This window comes from Daphnia carinata, chromosome 3 (assembly GCF_022539665.2).
Source record: "Daphnia carinata strain CSIRO-1 chromosome 3, CSIRO_AGI_Dcar_HiC_V3, whole genome shotgun sequence".
In the NCBI taxonomy this organism is placed as follows: domain Eukaryota; kingdom Metazoa; phylum Arthropoda; class Branchiopoda; order Diplostraca; family Daphniidae; genus Daphnia; species Daphnia carinata.
In genome coordinates this window covers 8,515,893-8,536,163 of record NC_081333.1, presented here as the reverse complement: position 1 = coordinate 8,536,163, position 20,271 = coordinate 8,515,893, and the positions used below count along the sequence as shown (strand labels likewise).

The window sequence follows — 20,271 nt, the reverse complement described above, 5'->3', positions numbered from 1 at the left end:
CAACATTCGAACAAGTGCGGTCAGCCCCAACGTATTTTTTTTTCTTTCTTTCTTATGACATTTGGTTTTAAAGTGATGAGTGACTACCAACCCCGTAATGATGAGCATCCTCTTTTATAGGAGTCTTATTCAATCTTAAAACGAAAATTTGAATTTAAACAAAACAAAAAAAAAAAATGTTTACAAGTTTTTGTTAAAGTAAATAAAGACGAACTGTAATCATCAGTCATCAAGCGGCTCGTGTTGCGTTGCTATTTGAACAAGTTTTAATTTTCGGTGAAAGGCCAACAGCTGGTGAAATGTGAAGTTAGGGAAGATGCATCGCTCGATGCGGTTTTTCTTCTTCGTCCGCTATTTTATCGGATCGTTGGATCTCCCCAACCGTTCTTAAATAGCCGAGGAATTAGGGATGTAATCAGTGCGACAATCTTTCACTTGCCCAAAATGCCCTTCTCTTTTAGCTGCATAATTATCAGCTTTTAGATGATTATCAATCCAAAGATGGGCGAGTGTCTTAAACGTATGCCGGAGAAGGCCGAGCAAGGCGGATAGAAAATGCGGGACTTTGTTTAAAACATTTCCCATTTTTGTCTTCTTTTTTTTCTTTTTTTTTTTCCTCGTTCCGTCGGGACGAAGCTCGAAAAGTCGTTAACGATCGCCAAACGAAACGAAACGAAAACAAAGTTGAAATTAAATTCAACACATTAGTCCGTGACTGACCATCGATCAATCGGAGCCCGCAATCTAAGACAATCTTTACTGCCGTCATCATTCATTATGAATCAAGCTGATTGAAATCCTATACCATCCCATTTGACGACCGTGATGGGCACGCGGACCCTTTCCTTTTTTTTTTTTTTTTTTTATTTATTTATTTAATTCTTTTCCCGAAATATAAATGAGAGACGCCCGAGGAATATGAGACGCAAAGTTTTTGTTTTCAATGGTGCCCTCATGCGGGGGACGATTGGGCGCGACAAGGAATTGCTGTGGGGACAATGTTTGAGGACAATAATCGTCCTCTGCCCTCCTTTCTCGTTCGAATCCAATTCTAAAGGCCCTTGCCAACGTCACGGTTCATTTGAATTCCTCCCCCCCCCCCTTTTTTTTGTTGTTGTTGTCGGTCAAGTTTCTTTGCGCTTTTGTTTCGCGTTTCGTACGCTTGTTGTAAAAACGTTTCGATTGCCCGAAATCTTTTTGATAATTCGATATAGCAATTTAGCTATTCATTTGTGCCTCTCCCTCTTTTTCTTTTCTTTCTCTATTGTTGTTTTGTTTTCGTGTGCTTGACGAATTGCTCGATTAAGATAACGAGACCATCTGTGGGATGGGATGGGACGCCCTTCTTTCGAAATTAGAAACCCCGCCGGACGGTGAAATCCGCGCGTGAATGCCAAGCAAAAATGCGCATAAAATTTCTTTTGATCTGGACGATGATGATGATGGTGATGTTTTCTTCTTGATTCAATTATTCAAATACACCCTTAGAAGAAAAGTAAGCAAGACGAGAAAGCTCTAGGGAAGTTAGCTATTTTTCCTCGTACATTTCTGTAGCGTTTCACGTTGTTTTGCAAACGTAACGATCTCGCGCACAATCAGCTCGGGTCTCTGCCCACATACTTGGCGGAGTTAAAAAAATAAAATAAAATAAAATAAAATACCAAGACCAATAGAAAGAAAGAAAAGATATCCGTCAGGGAAATCGGATCTCTATCCGATAATCATCTCTCCTTTAAGGTGGGCTCTCGTTAGAATTTCTTCTTTCTTCTGCTTGTCTTCACTTTTTTGTTTTGTTTTTTTATTCGGAGGTTGGTGGTTGTTGTTTTCGTTGTTGACTTTTCTTGATTTATTTTTACCTTTTCCCTCTCCCCCCCCCCTTTTTTTTTCTCTCTCTCTCCACAATATGAATTGTGGTTGGGTGGCGGCAGCAGGCGGCATAAGAGAAACAAACCCCTTGCTAAGAAAAGACGAAAGATAAGAGAAAAAAAAAAAAAAAAAAGGAAAATATCCAGCCGTCTTTGGTTTCAACTATGACGCAGACGAACGCAATCAACCGTTCTGTATACACACACACACACACACACACACAACACCTATGTATGTGTGCATATGCACATAAGGAGAAACCTTTTGTGGAATGCCTACAACGTTTGCGTCCCAGGCTTCATTTTCAGAGTGTTGTGGCTCTCTCTATAATTATAAATTTCTGGTCGGATCGTTTTATTATTTTTTTTTTTTCTATACCGTCTGATCGAATATTCATCGTATGCAAGATGAGCTCTATGTCAAGAGTGACTATGCCGTATCTTTTTTTTTTTTTTTTTTTTAGCTGACTGTATTTCCATATTGGTAGCGCAATGCAACGACGTGTACAAGAGTGAGAGGGGTGAAGGAAGACTGACAGGAAAAACCGGTCTTGATCTATCTGTCAAAACGGGCGCAGTAGTTTCGTGTTCAAATCCTGCGGCGGGCTTCCCTTTTTTAACGGACAAAATTCTTTATTTTTTTTTTTTTTTTTTTAATGTTGTTATATTTATATCGACCCGTCTCTCACAACTAGGATCAACTTCGATCTACTTTACCCATCGTCGGGGTGTATATTATAGTTAAGAGACAGTTTGGGTACAATAGAGACGGACGAGCGATGGCATTCCACAACAACTGGTCGCGTCTTCTTGGCGTGAATGGATGATGAGATTGAATAGCGCGGCGAGACGCACTCCAAGACATTCTCGAAATGTTGGGCCATCGCATTTTCGTGTGTGAATCGGACAGCTTTCTGCAATTAGCAGCTGCATTCAGCGAAGTCGACCGTGTTTAGAAATATGAAGGCAGCGATGCTTCGTTCGGGCTTTCACGCCGCCGAACAACGGCTAATTACAAACAAGACTCCCTGTACGATGGTGCCAGTAGTGATTACGACGATGTTGAGTCTCTTGTACTCTCTTTCCCCGGATAAAAGAAAAGAAAAGAAGAGATGCCCAGCTAATAACAGCGATCCCCATTTTCCTTATCTGTCCTTCCTTTTTTTTTTTTTTTTTTTTTCTTTTTCTTAGGCTCGCGTATTCTTATCGCTTTGTTTTTCTTTTGTGTTCCTTGTGTGCGTATATACATATATACACAGAACGCTCGTTAATAATGGCAAACATACGTCACGTATGGTACACAATGTGCGATAGGTTTGTGTATTGTTTCGGGATTTATTTTTTTGAATTGTCGGGAAACATCAGAAGAACATTTCTTTTCTTTTTTTCTGTATGCAAAAGAGAGTGCCGACGAGAGTTAAGTACTATTCTGATGTTTCCTAACTCACTGGCACTCTCGGCTGGCCGGGCATAACACTTGGCCACCTCATCATCCATACTGCGACTTGTATTTTTATATATATATATATATTTTTTTTTTTTCCTTTTGCATTCCCCCTGGTTTGTACGTGAATGCGTGTCATTATCTTTTCTTTCCGCCGCCGGGAGTGGAGGGGGGTGGGGTGTGATTACCCAACCAGACGAAAAACGCCCGAGTCTTCTTGTGTCGTTGTTCCACACGGTAAACAATAACCTGGAACAGAAAAGACGTGCCCCTTTTTTCTTTCCTTTTTTTTTTTTTTCTTTCTTATCTTTTTTGGCAGTTAGGTCATTTTGCCTTTTCTTTGGAACTCGGGCGGGCCGAACAGCGTTGTAAAAAAAAAAACATTGGTTAAAAATTTGAACGAGCCGGCGGACTTTGACAAGTCGTTGGTCGTTTGCTTTTTTTTTTTTTTTTTTCCCGGTGTAACACATACACAGTATATTACAGGGGAGTGATGTACGAGAGCCCAACCCCGTTCCACGCCATTTGATATTTTTCGCACGTGGGTGGCTTCGGCCAAACGCCATCACTTTGGTGTCATAATCTCTTGTATCTTTCTTTAGCGATGGCGGCCGTGTAAACGATTGGATGTGTCTGCTTCTTTTTAACTCCCCTCTTTTATGCTCGGTCGAGCTGTTGGTGGCTATCGCGGTTAGTGAACGTTCCGCGAAAAACATTGATGGTATTTATCTGCATTTTGGCAACAAATGGCGATGTTTTGAATAACTGGCGGGACGCAACCGCACGCCGGGTGGCCGTTTTTTTGTCCCGAGGAAAATAAAAAGCGCTTCTACACGTCTATCTTCAGTAATCACGATCATGATGAACGCTGCGGTGGGGCGAAACGAATAGAATAAATGCTCGCACGAAGAGAGATAGAAAAAAAAAATAAAAGAGATTTCTTTTGCTGACAACGAAACGCGATGTTTAGGCTTCTTCTATTTTTGCTTTTTTTTTTTTCGTTTATTAAGAAAAAAAAAGGGAGAGCTATCCTTCAAAATGTGAATTTCGTGGTATAAAAGGTGAAGTTGAAGATAGAAGAAAAACGTGAAATAGAGACGCGGGAATTGCTTGTAATTGAGTTTGATGCATCGTCCGTGTTTGAGGGAAATAGCCCTGCAATCAAGCAGTCGAGACATGCATGTTCGCGCACGATAATGAATCGTTAAATCGAAAAATGTTGTTCCCTCCTCCGTTTTTTTTTCCCGCTATTGTTATTTAATTTTACAATCAAACAAACAAACAAAACATTTTTCTTTTTTTATCGTCATAAAATTAAACGATCGGTAGAAAATAACTGCATTTTCCATATCCGTTTGTTACCAGTCAAATATGGTCCTGTATTGGCTAGTCTTAGTGAAAGAGCGGAGGGGGAAGGGATAAAAATCGACTAAGGCGCGAGACAACGGTACCGGCTTGATTACACATAACTGTCGTCGTAACATCGACCCATTGTATCGTCAGTGCTAGCTAGTCCTGGGGAAAAAGAAAAAGAATGTCCCCAACAATTTCTTCTTCTTTAATACCCGTACACTTGAATCAAGATGACGTACGATTATATATATATATATATATATATATATATATGTACACCATGCAATAAATATATACGTATTTATTGTTATCTGAAAGTCTTGTTAGTCGTATATAACCTTAAAGCAGTGGAGCTGCCGTTCTCTTGGCTAACATGTTTTATATACTGTGTGCCACACACGACGGAAGGAAACAGAGAGAGAGAGAGAGAGAGAGAGTTCGATCGGGAGAACAAAAAAAAATGGACGGATTTGAGCTAGGGTGTGCGGCCGGATGTCATCTCGCTCTTCTTCGCGGCTTCCATCTGTGTATTTTGGGTACATATATAGAAAATGGGTATTTTTATTTATTAGAAAGACCGTGCAAGAGATAGAAAAAAAAAAAAAAAAAAGAAAATTGCCCTCTTTTGTTCACTTCTATTCTCCTTTGCAACACCAACATATACGTATACAATGCGGGAAAATCGATTCATTCTCATTGAGTAAATTATCAATTGAATTTGAGTGTTTGTACCTCGGGAGTCCCTCTCCGGGAGATAATGAAAGTGGTGAGAAAAGAAAAAAAAAAAAGTTATTATATACTGGTCGAATGAGAGACCCTTATTCTCACCCTATCGAACGAATGTCCATCTAATGTACGTACTAACTATGTAGTTCCCTTTTTCAGAAGGGCAACAGGGAGGGCGAGGGCGGCTAATATCTTTGAAGCGCGCCCGTTGAGAGAGAGAGAGCGACAGTGTGTCAACATGTACACACTCACATATTGGGTTGAGTCGAAGAACCAAAGCAAACCTCTTAAGAGTGAGCGCGAGATTACGACAGGGATTGAAATAGAAATCAGGGAGATGGAGGGGTGTGTTAAAGCAGCGAAAACGGGACAGGTTGGTCAAACAGCGCTTGCTGCCGTGAATGTATCTCGATCAATCGTGGCCTGTTTAAACTGCTGTGAAATCACTTAGAGTGGCCGTCGTGTATAGTAGCCGAGTTTAGTTGTACGGGAGGGGGGCACGAGCTGCTTTTGCCTTATCTGCATAGAGCGCGTTCGGACGGGATGATGGAAGTCTCGAGTCCGGGATCGTACAAAATCCGTTCTAATGCCGTGCTCTTTCAAATGGACAAGCTCTTGCCTCCCCCCCCCCCCCCATCGAAAAGTCTTACATTAAACACTTTGCCTTGTGTGATGTTCTTTCTGAGTTAGACTTTGAAACGCAATCCTGTTTTCGTTAGCAAAATAAGCCAATGCGATTTGATTTTTCTTGATTTTACTTTTATGAATATCTAATTGATGTTTATGCGTTTGAAATTTTGATTGCGTTTGACTTCGTCTTGGTGGGTCTCCGGATGGTTGTTGTTTGCCCATCGGACTGTTGCCAAGAACCTTTTTTAAAAGAAGAAATCGAAGGGTTGACACATTGATGGGAGATGTTTTTTTTTTTTTTCGTTTAAATAAAAACCCAATGCGACCTTAGTGACACCATGTCCAGAACAATTTGCATATTGATAAATTTTAGTCGCCACGGCCCTACCCAGAATCTCTAGTTGGGCCTCCGCGATCGGAAACTCTGCTGGATCCTATACTTTTCTTACCCCTTCTCGTGTTCCAGGCGCAACTCCTTCGTGTGACCGTCTCATAAATTATCATTAAGCTCCTTGTGCCCGTGCAAGGAAAAAAGACACACAGAACTCGAAGGGGAAAAAAAAAAACGATTCCCGCCCGAGACTCTCGTTGACTCCCAAGTCCCGACGACCTCCACCGCTAGTTCATCATTCGAAAGAAATTTGTATATCCCTTTTTTTTTTTTAACCCGCTCTTCCTTCATTTTGGGTCCTTTCCTTTGCCCGTACGAGGCACGACCCGGCACGGGATTCTGCCCTTGCGGGAAATCAATCACCGAGGAAGGTAGTCAGTTTGTGTGTGTACAACTTATAGTGTTAAGGCCTACAAGGGAAGGGCCAGGTGAATTGACTTCATCTGTAAAGGACAAATCTTTTTCTTATAAGAACCTTGGTAGGCTTATCTGAGATTGGCCCTTCTCAACTGGGTCCAAATGTAGTATTCCAACACGGTCCAAACGATGTTTTTTTTTTTTTTTGCTGTTGTTGTTTTCCACATTTGCGCCCCTCTTCGTTTGCTCTTATATAAACACACACACACACTGTACATACATAACGTGTTGATAGTTATGCTAATGTGCAACTCTGTGGCTCTTCTCGCTGCACGGACAATGCGGAGCGCTCCAGCAGCGAAACGACAATCTACATCGGTGGGGGTCTAATGGATGCCTAGCTCTTTTCTCTTGGCATACATTTGGACCCCCCTTCGATTGGTGGCGCTATAGTTGATCACCCCCCTCTCTCTCCCTCTCTCTCTCTCCCTCTCTCTATCCTCTTTATATATTTTATTTTAACTCAAACTTCTATCGCTTTCCACTTCTTCCTGAAGGCTCGAATAGGAGAGTTGATCATAATAAATCGGTCGCGCCGTCCCGCATCCGATCGATGACGATCACGCATCCGTCCGACACTTTGATTCACTCTTCAATGCCCTTCCCAACAGACTCTCCATTTTTTCTTTCTCTCGCGCACACCATTCTTGATTATAACGATCCTCTCTCTTATCTTCTTCTCTTCTCTTCTTTTTTTTTGGGAGAAAATTTATTAATTCGACGTGTAGCGTATAGTGTGTATACTTACGGAGTCCTACCCCATCCTCTGCATTTCCCTACACCGCCGTTTCGGATGATTATTTCATTGGTTCACGGTCTGGCTTCTGCTGCTTCTGCATATCTTTGCATTTAATTCCATCTTTTCTCGCCCTGTGGAGTAAGAAAAAAAAAAAAAAGAGAAAAGATGGCTGAGAAAATTGCCTGAAATGAGAAAACAAAAGAGATAAATAGAGGGCGATCCGGGCTTGTTTTTTTGTTTTTTTTTTTGGGGGGGGGGGGGGGGGATGATCCATTCTCTCCTCTATCCTCCCCTTTAACCTGATGTGCATATAAAGTCCATCGCTGCGCAGTGAATAGACATGTTTATCGACGGAATCAATGGCTATTCCATTTCCTATTTAGTTTTCTTTTTTCGATTGTATGTGGGGGTTTGTTTTCTATTCGCTGGCCCGATGAAACGGGAAACCCAATAACGAATTGCTCATTTCTTTTTCCTTTTCATTTTGTCGACTGATTGATGATGATTTTCTTTTCTCTTTTCCGTGTTTTGCAGGGATTTGAGCCACAACCAGTTGACTGCTGTAGGCAAACGCACCCTCCGAGGACTCAACTCGCTGCGCAATTTGTAAGTCAATTTTTTCTTTCTTTGGTTTCTTCATCTATTCTTCTTCGTCTCCCTTATTTGCCTTGTGCAGTTAACGTTTGTTTTTTCGTTTCTCCTTTCTGTCAAAATGAAAATCACCTATGCGCGCGATACGAGGCACACAGGTCTCGTGTGCTCACTAAATAAAAATATCATTGCACGGTGGGGGTCTGTGAAAAAAAAGCTGCTGAACGATTGTGTGTGAAGAAGGAGAAGGAAGCGAAATGGAATACGTTAGATAGCGAGGATGTGTATAAATAATACAATGTGCTGCTTTTGAGGGGGAGGGAAAGGAGAAGTGTATTTTCGTGGGAAGTTTGAAACGATCAGTACAAACAGAGAGACAGACAGACGTGGGATTCAAGAGACCAATTCATCTTCCCATTTCTCTCTCTCTCTCTCTCCTTCTTGTCGCTGTCGAATATCAATTCGTTATGTGCAACAGAGTGAACGACTCTACCGGTTGCAACTGCTGCGTGTGTCCATGTTTGGTCTATTCCTCGTTTTTCTTTGTTTTTTTTTTTTTGCCCCGAACCTTCAACCCCTCGGTGGAGATGTTTAATTCTGATATTTGTACAGGCAACTGGATAACAACCAGCTGACGTGCATCGACGAAGCAGCTCTCCGCTCTCAGAAGGAATTGGAAATTTTGTAAGTTGATTTTCTTTTTCATATTCCGTCTTCCGAGAACATGGGGAGGGTAAAAAAAAAAAAAAAAAAAAAAAAAAAAAGGGAAAAATCAAAACAAATGTAGATAACAAAGTTGGTTTATTTAAAAAAAAATTATTTTTATTTGTTCCAGGACGTTGAATAATAACAACTTGACTTCGCTGCCACGTGACCTGTTCGAGCCGCTGAGTCGGCTTCGCGTTTTACGCCTTTCGGAGAACAAGTGGCTGTGCGACTGCCATCTAGCATGGCTCGGCCGTTTCCTACGCCGCCACGCCCGTGCCGGCTCACCGCTGGCCGCCAACGGCTACCTGCCCCGCTGTCACGCCCCTTTCGGCCTCCGCATCAAAGCCGTGTCGGAGCTTCTTGACACTGAATTCAAATGCACAGGTAAAAAGAAAAAAAAAAAACAAAAAACAAAATATGTGTCATCAGAACTTTGTGTTCTCTCCGCTGTTTGCCAGCAGCGCTAGCGCAGCCCGTGGCTAAATGGCACCTGATGATTTGTTTTGCCGTGTTTTTTTTTTTTTTTTTTTTTTTTTTCAATTTCCCCACAGCCCAAGGTGGTTGTTTTTCGTTATTCATCTTCAACGAGCGTTAGATTATTCTGTCGTCGAGTTATTTCTAGGGGTCCTTTTTTTTTTTTCCTTTTCTTTATATTTACCATCGCGAAAGCTCCTTCCACGGATCGTATATCACCAACACCATAAGGTTCCCGAAAAGAATAAGGAAGGAATTATCTCTTGTCTAGGTTCTTTTTTTTTTCTTTTTACCTCTTGTATGCTTTATGTATATGTTCTTTCGACATCAACAACAGCAACAAAGACAAGAAACAACAGCAAATAAATAATAAGGAGAAAGAAAGAAAGAAAAAAAAAAAACCAAACATAATGTACAAGGGGAAAGCAGTGAATTGTTGGAGGAAGCGATTGAAAATTTACATGTAGATTGCGTGTTTCACGTTAGGCATAAAAGATGGCGAGCATCCTTCATTTCTCCCCCCCCCCCCCCCTCCTTCAGACTTTAATCGTTTTTTAAAATAGAAATCACCGCAAACCGTCCCAGAAGTCATTTTTACTTTCTTTTGTTGCCGTCGTTCGTCTTTTGTTTCCTTTTAATGGCTCGGGAGTTGTATTGGAAATGTTTTTTGTTTTGTTTTTCTTCTTCTTCTGTGTTTGGGAATCAACAAACAATTTGTTAGCGTAGAGCTTTGTGGCATTTGCTGGTTAGGAAACGTTGGATTTTTTTGCTAACGAAATCCGTACATAAATTAACCTGCCCCGTCCGAACAACAACAGCTGCTCGATTGACAAGGTCTGTTTGATAGCACGACAGACGTTAAGAAGGAAATCGGTTTTATCTGCTTATCCTTCGAGTGAACTAAAAAAAAAAGAGGAGAGAAAGAGAAAACTGTGGGTTCGTATATCATCTTTCTAGAGAGTGTAACACGATAGGGAGATTTATGCAGGAAACGATGCCCCTGTCGTCCCGTTGTGACATGCCCGGTATGCGCATGCACATATCTACCGCCAATCTATAGAATGCACAGGTGCCTGTCAATTCGGTCGTCTTTTCTGGTCCTCTTTTTCTTTTCTTTTTTTTTTTTTTTTTGTAGCCTTCCTCCACTACTACACGTCGAAAAAAAAAAAGGACCTTTTTATTTTTCACAGTGTTGCCAGAAGCAAAAGAAGTTGAGCAGATTCAGTCAGAGGGTCTTTTTCTTTTCATAGATCAAAATGGAATATTAGAAAAAAAAAAAAAAAAAAAAGGGAAAAAAAAAATCTAAGTATTTATTTATGGACTCCCTGCTGGTGGCGACTCATTGACCAGTCAATCTCTCGCACGCAGAAAATACCTTTTGATGGGGCCGTCTCTCTCGCTCTATAGGTCTGTCCTTTGATATTACTGTATCTTTTTCTCTCAATTTGGCCAAACTCTTTCTTGGTTCTTTTTCATTTTACTGTTTTCCTTTTTATCCTCATCGTATTCTTCTCTTTTTTTTTCTCTCTCTCTCTCTCTCTCTCTCTTCCATCTTCTTCTTTTCCCATTTTCCATCTCCGTCTTTCATTCTTGTTTGGCCATCATGTTCCAGGAAAGTATTGTTGACACGTCTCCACTACTGACATGACCATTCCCAATGATGAGCGGGTTTTTTCTTTTCCCCCCACCATTTCTAGTCCGCACAAGTTTTTTTTTGTGTGTGTGTGTCTGTGTGTAAAGCCTTTCAAATTTCCTACTCATTTCGAATTCTATTTTCCATGTTTATCTTTTCTGTATGAGAAATGATCTATTCAGCCGCGTCACGAGGCGTGGAGCGCGTGCGTGCGGTGTCGCGCTGAGTTCATCGCGGATGAACGATTAGCGCCGTTGGAGAGAAAACGAAATCAAAGACGTTTCACTCATACGTCTGAGCAACTTCACTGTATAAAATATATATATATATATAACTTCAAATCTTTTTTTTTCGGAGAACATAAAAAAGAAAATCTCTCCATAAATTCGTCGTCGTTGCCGCCATGATGATTTGGTACGATTTTCTTTTGGAGGTCTTCAACTAACAAGAAGGTCGAGCAACAAAAGTTTTTTTTTTTTTGCCTTCTTCTTTGTCAAAATCACAATCATTGCCAAAAAAAAAAGGTGAAAGATGACACATTTTGAAAGCAAAAAAAAAAAAAAAAAAAAAAAAAAAAGAAGGTATCTTTCCAGCTATGTATAGACATTGTTCAGGTAACTAAAGACTTCGTACTACACTCGCCCCTTACAGTCCCACCACCGACACTAAAGGTCTGACAGCTGTCACTCCCCATCTCCTGAGAAGAATTTCGATGTTTCATATTTCGCCGTTTCATAAAAGAGCGAGAAAAAAAAAAAAAAAAAAAAAGAGCTTAGAGACCCAATCCTTTTGTAAACGGCTTTTGCTTTTGTCCTGGTGTAGAAGAGTTCTCTCAAAAGCAGCAAGTCGAATCCTCTCTTTCTTTCTTTTTTTCTATTTCGGTGTTATCACCTAGCTCCTCGTTTGCGTAGAATGGTCGGCTTGGCTTGTCAATGAGAAAATGCTGCTAATTGCACAGCCGGTGATGCATATCTACACTATCTGCTTTTCATCTAAGCTGTGTGCCTTTTCATAGGAAAAAAAAAAAAATATTTTGTAGCTCTTCTTTTCTTCCCTTTTCTTTTTTACTGCCTTTAAAAGGGTAAGATCTTTTCACACAGATTTGTAAAGAGATGGGAGACCGATTGGGTGTTGGTGAGAACAAAAAAAAAAAATATCGAAAGATACTCCGGATCCATCCGTCTTCTTCCCCCTTTTTTTTTTTTTTTTTTTGTTGTTGTTGTGCGTTCCTCCCTATTATATGGCCAATGATGTTGTGCCATCGTCGGGCAGGAACAGCTTTCCGCGGGACTGTAAGTGAAATTTTAGGTTTCGATTACAGTGATGTACATTCTCTGTACCGTGATGGATGAAGAAACACATTTTTATTTCTTTTCTGATTCAATTCCATAACATCTGGGAGTGACCAAGTTTTACGTTTCGGCCAGTTGCCAACGCCCTTCAGCACTGCCTCAATTGAGAATTGATGAAAGACGTGTTGAAACACCTGAAACGGGGCAGCACGAGGTGCAGATTTAGTCCGGTTAAAGGCCTCGTTTAGTTCTTGGAAAGACACCTTTTCAAAAGGAATGAATTTTACAAGTTGAAAAGGACTTTTGTTGGCGATTCAAAAGGATGAATGAAGGACAGAAACGCAGCTGAAATAGACTAGGAGAGCAAAAACGAAAAACACATCTATATGATGTGTTTCCGCCTGTCTGATTTCAGTTCGGCCTTAGCCGAATTAACGTAACGTGAAAAAAAACGGAGAGAATGACCGTGTCGTGCAGCCTCCATATGCGCACCTCTTAAATCTCGTTTGAATCTTTCTTTTTCGCGTTCAACATCTGAATGATGATGGCTTTCTCTCATTCGAGTTATGGCCCATTTTGAATCGCATTTGAAAACTTTAAAGTAACATGTCATTCTCTTTTCTCATCTCGCCCGAAATGGAGACATGTGGCTCGTTTTTACTTTTATTTCCTCTTCCATTAGAAAGAAACATTTTACTTAGTTTTCTTTAATGATCTCTGTCCTTCCCCCTTGAAGCTATTATTTCGATTCTGCTTTATTAGTAATCACAAAATAAAAAGGATCAAATAAAACGTTAAAAAAAAAAAAAAAAGAGGCACAATAAAAAAGATACCGTACGATGCAAAGGGGTTTTTATTGAGAGGACTCGGGACTGTCAGAAAAAATATTAAAAAATCTCTTTATTCCTTCGGATGGTTGAACACTTTATATATATTGCATATATACATAGATACACACAAAGCTCGTATAAAAATGTTTAGATAGTGGCCGATTAGAAAGTCTAATTTTTTTTTTTTTTTCCCGTCTTCTCTCACCCTGCCTGGCTATTACCGACATTACTTTCCAGCAGAAAATGCAGTACTCTTTCCTTGCTGTTATTGTTGTTGATATGGCAGCGCTCCTCAGTTCCCTACTAGCAGCCACTCACAGTTGCTTTCCTCTTCCTTTTTTTTTTTTTTTTTTTTTTCTTCTTGCTTGTTTGATTTCTCCCCGTTCGTGCTGCATAATGATGCGATGAGAAAAAAAAAAAAATAGTAATGTAAGAAAATATTACAACAGCAGATCTGCACGACAGACGCTCTCCGACAACGTGAAAGATATTTGATTTAGGAAAAGGGCGGCACCCAGCTTCTTTTGCGCCGTCGATGCACCATCGTTTTTGGCCATATTTTTATTTATTTTTCTTCGCCAAAGAAATTGACGTCCTTTTGTTACCGTTCAACTTTACGGTGGGGCGCGCACCATTTTTTTTTTTTTGTTGGTTGTATGCATTTTGCGATTCAATCATCCGTTCCGCTGGAATTAAGTGTTGTTTATTGTTTGCCAAAAGTGAATGCGCACCGTCTGAAGGGCCACGCCATTTTCCCTTTCCAGCGAACCCAACAACAACAGTCGTTTGGAAAATTCTTTATAACCACTCGCTGATGCAAATCCACGAAATGCACGCTCTTTAAAAAAAGAAATAGAGGGTCCTCCTCCTTTTTTACGTTTTAACCGTGATGGAGCATCTTTTTTCTTATTGTCGAAAACGTCTGTGGCACCGTCTTTAATGAGAATGATTTACGGGACCGATCATTAGTTGTTTGAATAAATCATTAGCGATGAGATTGCGTAATCTCTGCTTAACGCAGGAATCCGGCGTTTATTTTCAAAAGAATTCATTTGTGTATGTTTTTTTTTCCAAGCGTCTAACAATTGATTTGCCTTGTCTTTTTAATTCGTCGTCGCTTCGCCTCTCGAATCTTTTGTGTATTTTTTTTCTGTTTCGGCTTGTTTTTAATCGGTTGCCATTCTTTTTCCTGTCGAATTTTCTTTTTTTTTTCTTAGGAGCTGCTGAAAAGCCATCGGAGGAATGTTCGGCCCAGCCCGGCTGCCCGCTGATGTGCCGCTGCGCCGATGGCGTGGTGGATTGTCGAGATAAATCTCTCAGCCGAATCCCGCCCTATTTGCCGGACAGCGCTACCGAACTGTGAGTATAACTTCCCTTTTTTTATGCTTACGTGCATTTCCCAACTAGAATAGATTGACGCACGTAAACGATATGACATGATGATGAAACGTTGACGACGGTGATTGTTAAAAATGACGGCCATATCGATAATGCCTCTACATTGGAAAGGACGGCAAAAAAAAAAAAAAAAAAAAAAAAAAAAAAAGATTCGATTGTAGTCGATCGATTTGAACGGCCATGGGAGCGACGGTATGAACCGAACGAAAATGCATTGAGAGAAATGGGTTTTCGCTGGGAGGGCGTCAAACTTTTGTTCGTAAGCAGCTAAGATTTTCTATCTGAATTCCCACAAAGAGATGGGACCGATTCGTATAGAACAATCTCCGAAAGTTCAAGGAGACTGTTCGGGCAAGGACAATTAATTGGTGCACACCTGCCGTCGAGACATTCTTTTAATAAAACCTTGAACGAACGAGGAGAAGAGGGGGAAAAAAAAAAATAACCACTAAATGAACTGTCGTCATCGTCGTTTATAGTTATCATCAACTATTGCATTTTTGTTTTAACTGCTAATTGTTGTTGAATGAATTGTGAAATGATTTTGCCCTTTTTTTCCCTCACGAATTGTTAGGCGTTTGGAACAGAACCAGATAACCGAAATTCCGGCCAAAGCTTTCGCCGCTTATAAAAAACTCAAGCGAATGTAAGTCCATCAATTGTCCCTGCATTTGTCGGCTTGTTTAAGCATTCGCTTATCGTATTTGAATTTTTTCTTTTATGTTGGAATGCATGTACTTTGAATGGACACATTGTAGCGATTTGAGCAACAACCAGATCAGCTCCATCGCTGGCGACGCCTTTCACGGACTGAAATCTCTAACGTCACTGTAAGTTTATGGGGTTTCTCATCTGTTTCCCTCTTTTTGCTCGATTCCTTTTTCTTTGATGCCATCCGCATTTCATTCCATTCGAGCGGGTCTATAGAAAACGAACGGACCGAGTTTACGTAACATTTTCATGGCGGTGTGTTTCTTCATTTGAATAGGATTTTATACGGCAACCGGATCACCGAGCTTCCGGCTGGCATGTTTCACGGTCTGACGTCGTTGCAACTTCTTCTACTCAATGCCAACCGTATTTCCTGCGTCCGACGAGATTCCTTCAAAGATCTTCACAACCTCAATCTACTGTAAGACATAAACTAATCCTAGACTATCGTCTTGTTCATCAGTGTCTTACGTTCCCGTCTAAAAACAAATGCCCGGCTTTTCCCATCAAACGTTCCCATCATTTCGCCGGACTCATCAAGAAAGTTCCTTTTATCTTTCGCAGACCGTATTTTTTTTATATATATTTTTCTTCACTTGCCCGCCGTGCGAAGCCAAAAGCAAATGAGTTGAAGGTGGAGCCCAGCAAATGCTCTCGTCAAATTACGGAGCCCAGCTATTCTGTTGACTTTCCGATGTTTTACTTGGTCTAGTCTCTGAACCCCCTCAAGCTTCTCGCTAATGATCAACCCCTTGTCTCTTGTCTTGCTTTTACTCATCACCAAAATCCCAGCTCCGATCAGGTTAAGTTGCGGGCATCAAGCCAGCACAGCGCGGTATAAATACATCTCTTTCTTTCTTTGCAAAAGAGAGTAAAAAAGACAGAACTTGAGAAGAATAGTTTATAGATAGGGAAGAGAAAAGGGTGGTGTCCTTCAGCTGGAACCGGAAGATTTTTGTATTTTTTTTATTTATTTTTTTTTTTTCGTCGATTGATTCATGCCTTCCTATAGCGCGTAGGAGTGGATAATAGCTAGTGGGGGTAGTAGTAGTATAGTAGTGGTAGTAACTCGTCTTTTATACACACACACAAGAAAAAAAAAAGGGAAGCATGAAAGATGGGGTCGCTAGAAGCGTTCCGGAAACGAGTGCGTGCTATAAATCCTTAGCTGTCTCATTGGGTGCTGATGAGTCTTCAAGAGTTTGGGGGGGGGGGGGGGAGAAGAGCGCCGAGTCACAAGGAAATTCGAGAGGAAAATGGGGACAAAAGACAATCTTAGAGGGGGTTGTGTGTTTGTCCACCATCGTGTAGCAGCTTGATATATTTCTGTTTCATCTCTCTTTTTCTCCACCCCCCCCCCCTCCTTTTTCTTAAACTATACGCTCACGCAGTTCAAAACAGAATGCCCGGTCGTCATTGTGTTTCAACAACATGTTTTTTTAACGTTGAGGCCTTTCATCTAGAGAGTCTCAGATCTTTACTGGGACCATCAGGAGAGGCTCAGGCTCATGCCTTTCGTCCGCCGCTCTCGTTCTAGTGGACTCACCTCAAATTGAAGAGCAGAAAAACGTAGATTGGCTTGGAAGATTCAAGCATTTCGTGACCTGTTTACATGGGGAAACGCTTCAACCCCGTCTTGTTTGCCTCCCCCCCCCCCCTGTCGTCTTGCGTAACCTTTTTTTTTGTGTGTGTGTGTGTACACGACTATTTTTATTTTCGTTTTTACTTTACGTTTACCCTCTGGTTATCAAAATTCTCGCTAGCCAAGTCAGAGGGAAAAGGTATCAAGAGGCGTGGTGATTAGATGGACGGGTTGGATGGATTGGGATGACCCTGAGAACACTTAGAAGCCTCGAGTATTGAAACTCGAAGGCTTTTTTCAAAATGGCTCGTATTATTATATGCATTTTTTCCCCTCTTCCCGAGTCCCGTTCCATGATGGAGCCGATAGATACGAATCGTAGATGAATATCCCTTTATGAGGTAGTTCGATCCCGACACGGAACAGCATTCATCGTCAAGTGGATGGAGTCCAGTCACGCCAAGTGGCCAACCCCCCCTCCCCGCTCAAAAGAAAATAAGAGAAGATAACACTCGGCGGCATCAGAGGAGCTTGTGCGCTTCCTCAAAAAGTTTGATTTAATTAGCGTTGCGGGACTAAAAGCCTACATTTACATAAGACCTGTGCCACCGCCTACTTCTCGGCAAGAGCCAAGCTTCTTTCGGGCCAGGGCCGGCCCGTCTAACTTCGTCCTCTTTCAATGTCGATATCCAATTGCGTAGCTCTCGAGAGACAGCAAATTCCCTTCTTTTTTTTTTCTCAATTCCTCGTATTTTATCTGCCCGCAAAATTATTGTTTTTTTTTTTTTTTTTAAGCGCAAAGCTTTGCCCGACGACCTAACAAGGCACACCGTCCACGCCCATTACGTTATCTATATGCAATTAGTTTCCGAATCCTTATACTGTCGGATATTGACCTATTGTGGTTTCTTTCTTTTTTTCGCTTCGATCCAGGTCTCTCTACGACAACAACATCCCGACCCTGCTCAATGGAACGTTCGACAGTCTTCGCAACATTCAAACACTGTAAGAGAAATGTTCATTTTTTCTATGTTAAAAGCTCGATGATGTTAACTTCAATTAACTTTCTACAGGCATCTTGGAAGGAACCCTTTCTTGTGCGATTGCTACCTCACGTGGTTGGCTGATTATTTGCACCGCAAACCAGTCGAAACCTCGGGCGTCCGTTGCGAATCTCCCCGTCGATTGCAGAGACGCCGCATCGCCGTCTTGCGTGACGAGAAATCACGCTGCAGTGGTAAACTGGAAACTCCTTATCGTCTCACTCAATTTGTGTGGCTTCATTAAATGCTTAAATATCTGGTCGTAACTGTGACTGACAGATCGTGACCTGGAACGCAATCTGTTGGAAATCAGCCCTTGTGAAGATGATCCGTCCTGTCCGGCTGAGTGTTCTTGCAAGGGAACTATTGTCGATTGCTCCAACAAAGGATTGAAGGAGATCCCACGTGAACTTCCTCTCTACACCACCGAACTGTAAAAAAAAAAATTTGAACCTTGGAATCATTGTCGGCTTTGTGTCACATTTCCGTATTTTTTGTTTAATGCTTTGACAGGATTTTGAACGACAATGAGATCGTCCGGATTAAAGCGGATGGCATGTTCCGAGACCTGCCCAATCTTCTTAAAGTCGATTTGAGGCGAAATCAAATCTCTTCCATCGAGAACGGAGCCTTCGAGGGAGCCAGCACGCTCGTTGACTTGTAAGTTGTAGGTTTTAAGTTGTAGCGTCAAGTATAAAAGAGAAAGAGAACAGCGTAGCCATTACGGCCGTATGAGATGCAACGCAGTTGTTGAGCGGATTAAAAAAGATCGTTTTGAAAGCCCTTCTTTCACTATTCCCAACGAGAGACTGCGCCTTCTTTTTCTTTGCGCTGTTGATGTTATTGTTTCGCTCTCTGACCGTCAAGCTGTTGTTGTTCATAACTGCCGGGCAATTCGAGACGCGTGATTAACGCATGACAGCGGCTTTGCCCCGCACGAGATGAGTCCTAGTCGTGACATCAAAATGGGTTTGCGCTGCAATAATCCTGGTTTATATGACTGGACACAGCCATTATTTTTATTCCTTTTTATTTTCTGGATTTCATAAGATGAGTGCCGAGCACTTCGTGACCCCGCGTTGTCCTCATTCCGTTTTCTTTCTCTACTGTCTTAATTGTCTCTTGTTTCCCGTTTGAATATTTTTCATTCTCATTCTGATTTTTAAAATTTATTTTATGAACAGAAACTTGGCCGAGAATGCCATCCAGGAAATCCACAACAAAATGTTCACCGGACTGGTCAGCTTGCGGACTTTGTATGTCGTTCGTTTTTTTATAGCAGCACCTTCACTCGGAAAAGAAAAAACGTGTCGATTAACAGCAATTTTGTGTTGTAGGTCACTGTTCCAAAATAAGATTACGTGCGTCACCCCGGGGTCGTTTGATTACTTGAGATCTCTCACTTCTTTGTAAGTATATGTTATCCTATCGGTCGGTTTTTTTTTTTGTTTGTGTCTGGTTATCCTTTGATCGCTTTGATGATACCGTCGTTTGATTGCCTGTAGTAACGTTTGAATGATTGCACTGATAGGAATATTTTGAGTAACCCGCTGCACTGCAATTGCCACATGGCCTGGTTCGGCGACTGGTTGCGCAAAAAAGAGCAAGAGCTAAGTACGGGCGCGCCCCGCTGCGCCAGCCCGGCCCGCGTCAAGGACATTCCACTTCAAGACATGCCGTCGTTTGAATTCCGCTGCACCGAGCTGGATGACCAAGGATGTTTGGGAGAGGATTACTGCCCGCCGAAATGCACGTGCACCGGCACCATAGTTCGCTGCAGTCGGGCTAAGCTGCGCGAAATTCCTAAGAACATACCGCCGGAAACTACGGAGCTCTACCTGGATGTGAACGAAATCCAGTCCATCCAGTCGGATCGGCTCAGCCACCTGCGCGCCCTCACCCGGCTCGACCTCAGTAATAACATGGTCTCCGTTCTATCCAACAACACCTTCGTCAATTTGACGAAACTTTCCAGCTTGTAAGTTGCCTCCCTTTTGCGGCATGTGCCAAAAAAAAACAAACTCGGTCAAGCCCTGACGGTTTTCCTATTTGCTTTTGTTGATTACAGGATCGTCAGCTACAACAAACTGCAGTGCGTGCAGCGAAACGCCTTCTCTGGACTGCTCTCTCTCCGCATTCTGTACGTCATTTCTTTTTTTCGTGTGTTGTTTGTTTTTCTAGCATTTGGCTTGATTCAAATCGAGTTATAATATGTACGTGCCAACAGAACGTGACCGTTGTCTCTAACGTGTTGATTGCCATTTTTATTCTTCTTTTTATTATTACTATTCAATCTCAGGTCGTTGCACGGGAACGATGTATCCATGATACCTGAAGGCGCTTTCACCGATCTACAATCCATCACCCACTTGTAATTTAAAAATTCTTTTTTTCTTTCCCGAGTTTCTCTGTTTTCCCGACTCGTTCCGACGCACGTTTTTAAT

The 20,271-nt window shown here is 41.6% G+C and overlaps 1 protein-coding gene across 2 annotated transcripts in view; it reads left to right on the top strand.

The window, feature by feature from the left end:
* LOC130685405 (protein slit-like) overlaps positions 1-20,271 on the top strand; it is a 62,658-nt gene that overhangs the window by 38,934 nt on the left and 3,453 nt on the right. The window contains exons 6-21 of one of the 2 annotated variants that reach the window (XM_057508698.2): positions 8,100-8,171; positions 8,769-8,840; positions 8,992-9,248; positions 14,311-14,452; positions 15,066-15,137; positions 15,250-15,321; positions 15,480-15,623; positions 17,718-17,789; positions 17,858-18,021; positions 18,107-18,260; positions 18,341-18,487; positions 19,012-19,083; positions 19,165-19,236; positions 19,359-19,805; positions 19,896-19,967; positions 20,127-20,198. In XM_057508698.2, the coding sequence (XP_057364681.1) occupies positions 8,100-8,171; positions 8,769-8,840; positions 8,992-9,248; positions 14,311-14,452; positions 15,066-15,137; positions 15,250-15,321; positions 15,480-15,623; positions 17,718-17,789; positions 17,858-18,021; positions 18,107-18,260; positions 18,341-18,487; positions 19,012-19,083; positions 19,165-19,236; positions 19,359-19,805; positions 19,896-19,967; positions 20,127-20,198 (2,103 nt within the window). The remainder of the gene's footprint in view (positions 1-8,099; positions 8,172-8,768; positions 8,841-8,991; positions 9,249-14,310; positions 14,453-15,065; positions 15,138-15,249; positions 15,322-15,479; positions 15,624-17,717; positions 17,790-17,857; positions 18,022-18,106; positions 18,261-18,340; positions 18,488-19,011; positions 19,084-19,164; positions 19,237-19,358; positions 19,806-19,895; positions 19,968-20,126; positions 20,199-20,271) is intronic. The other variant, XM_059494733.1, reaches the window with a different exon arrangement.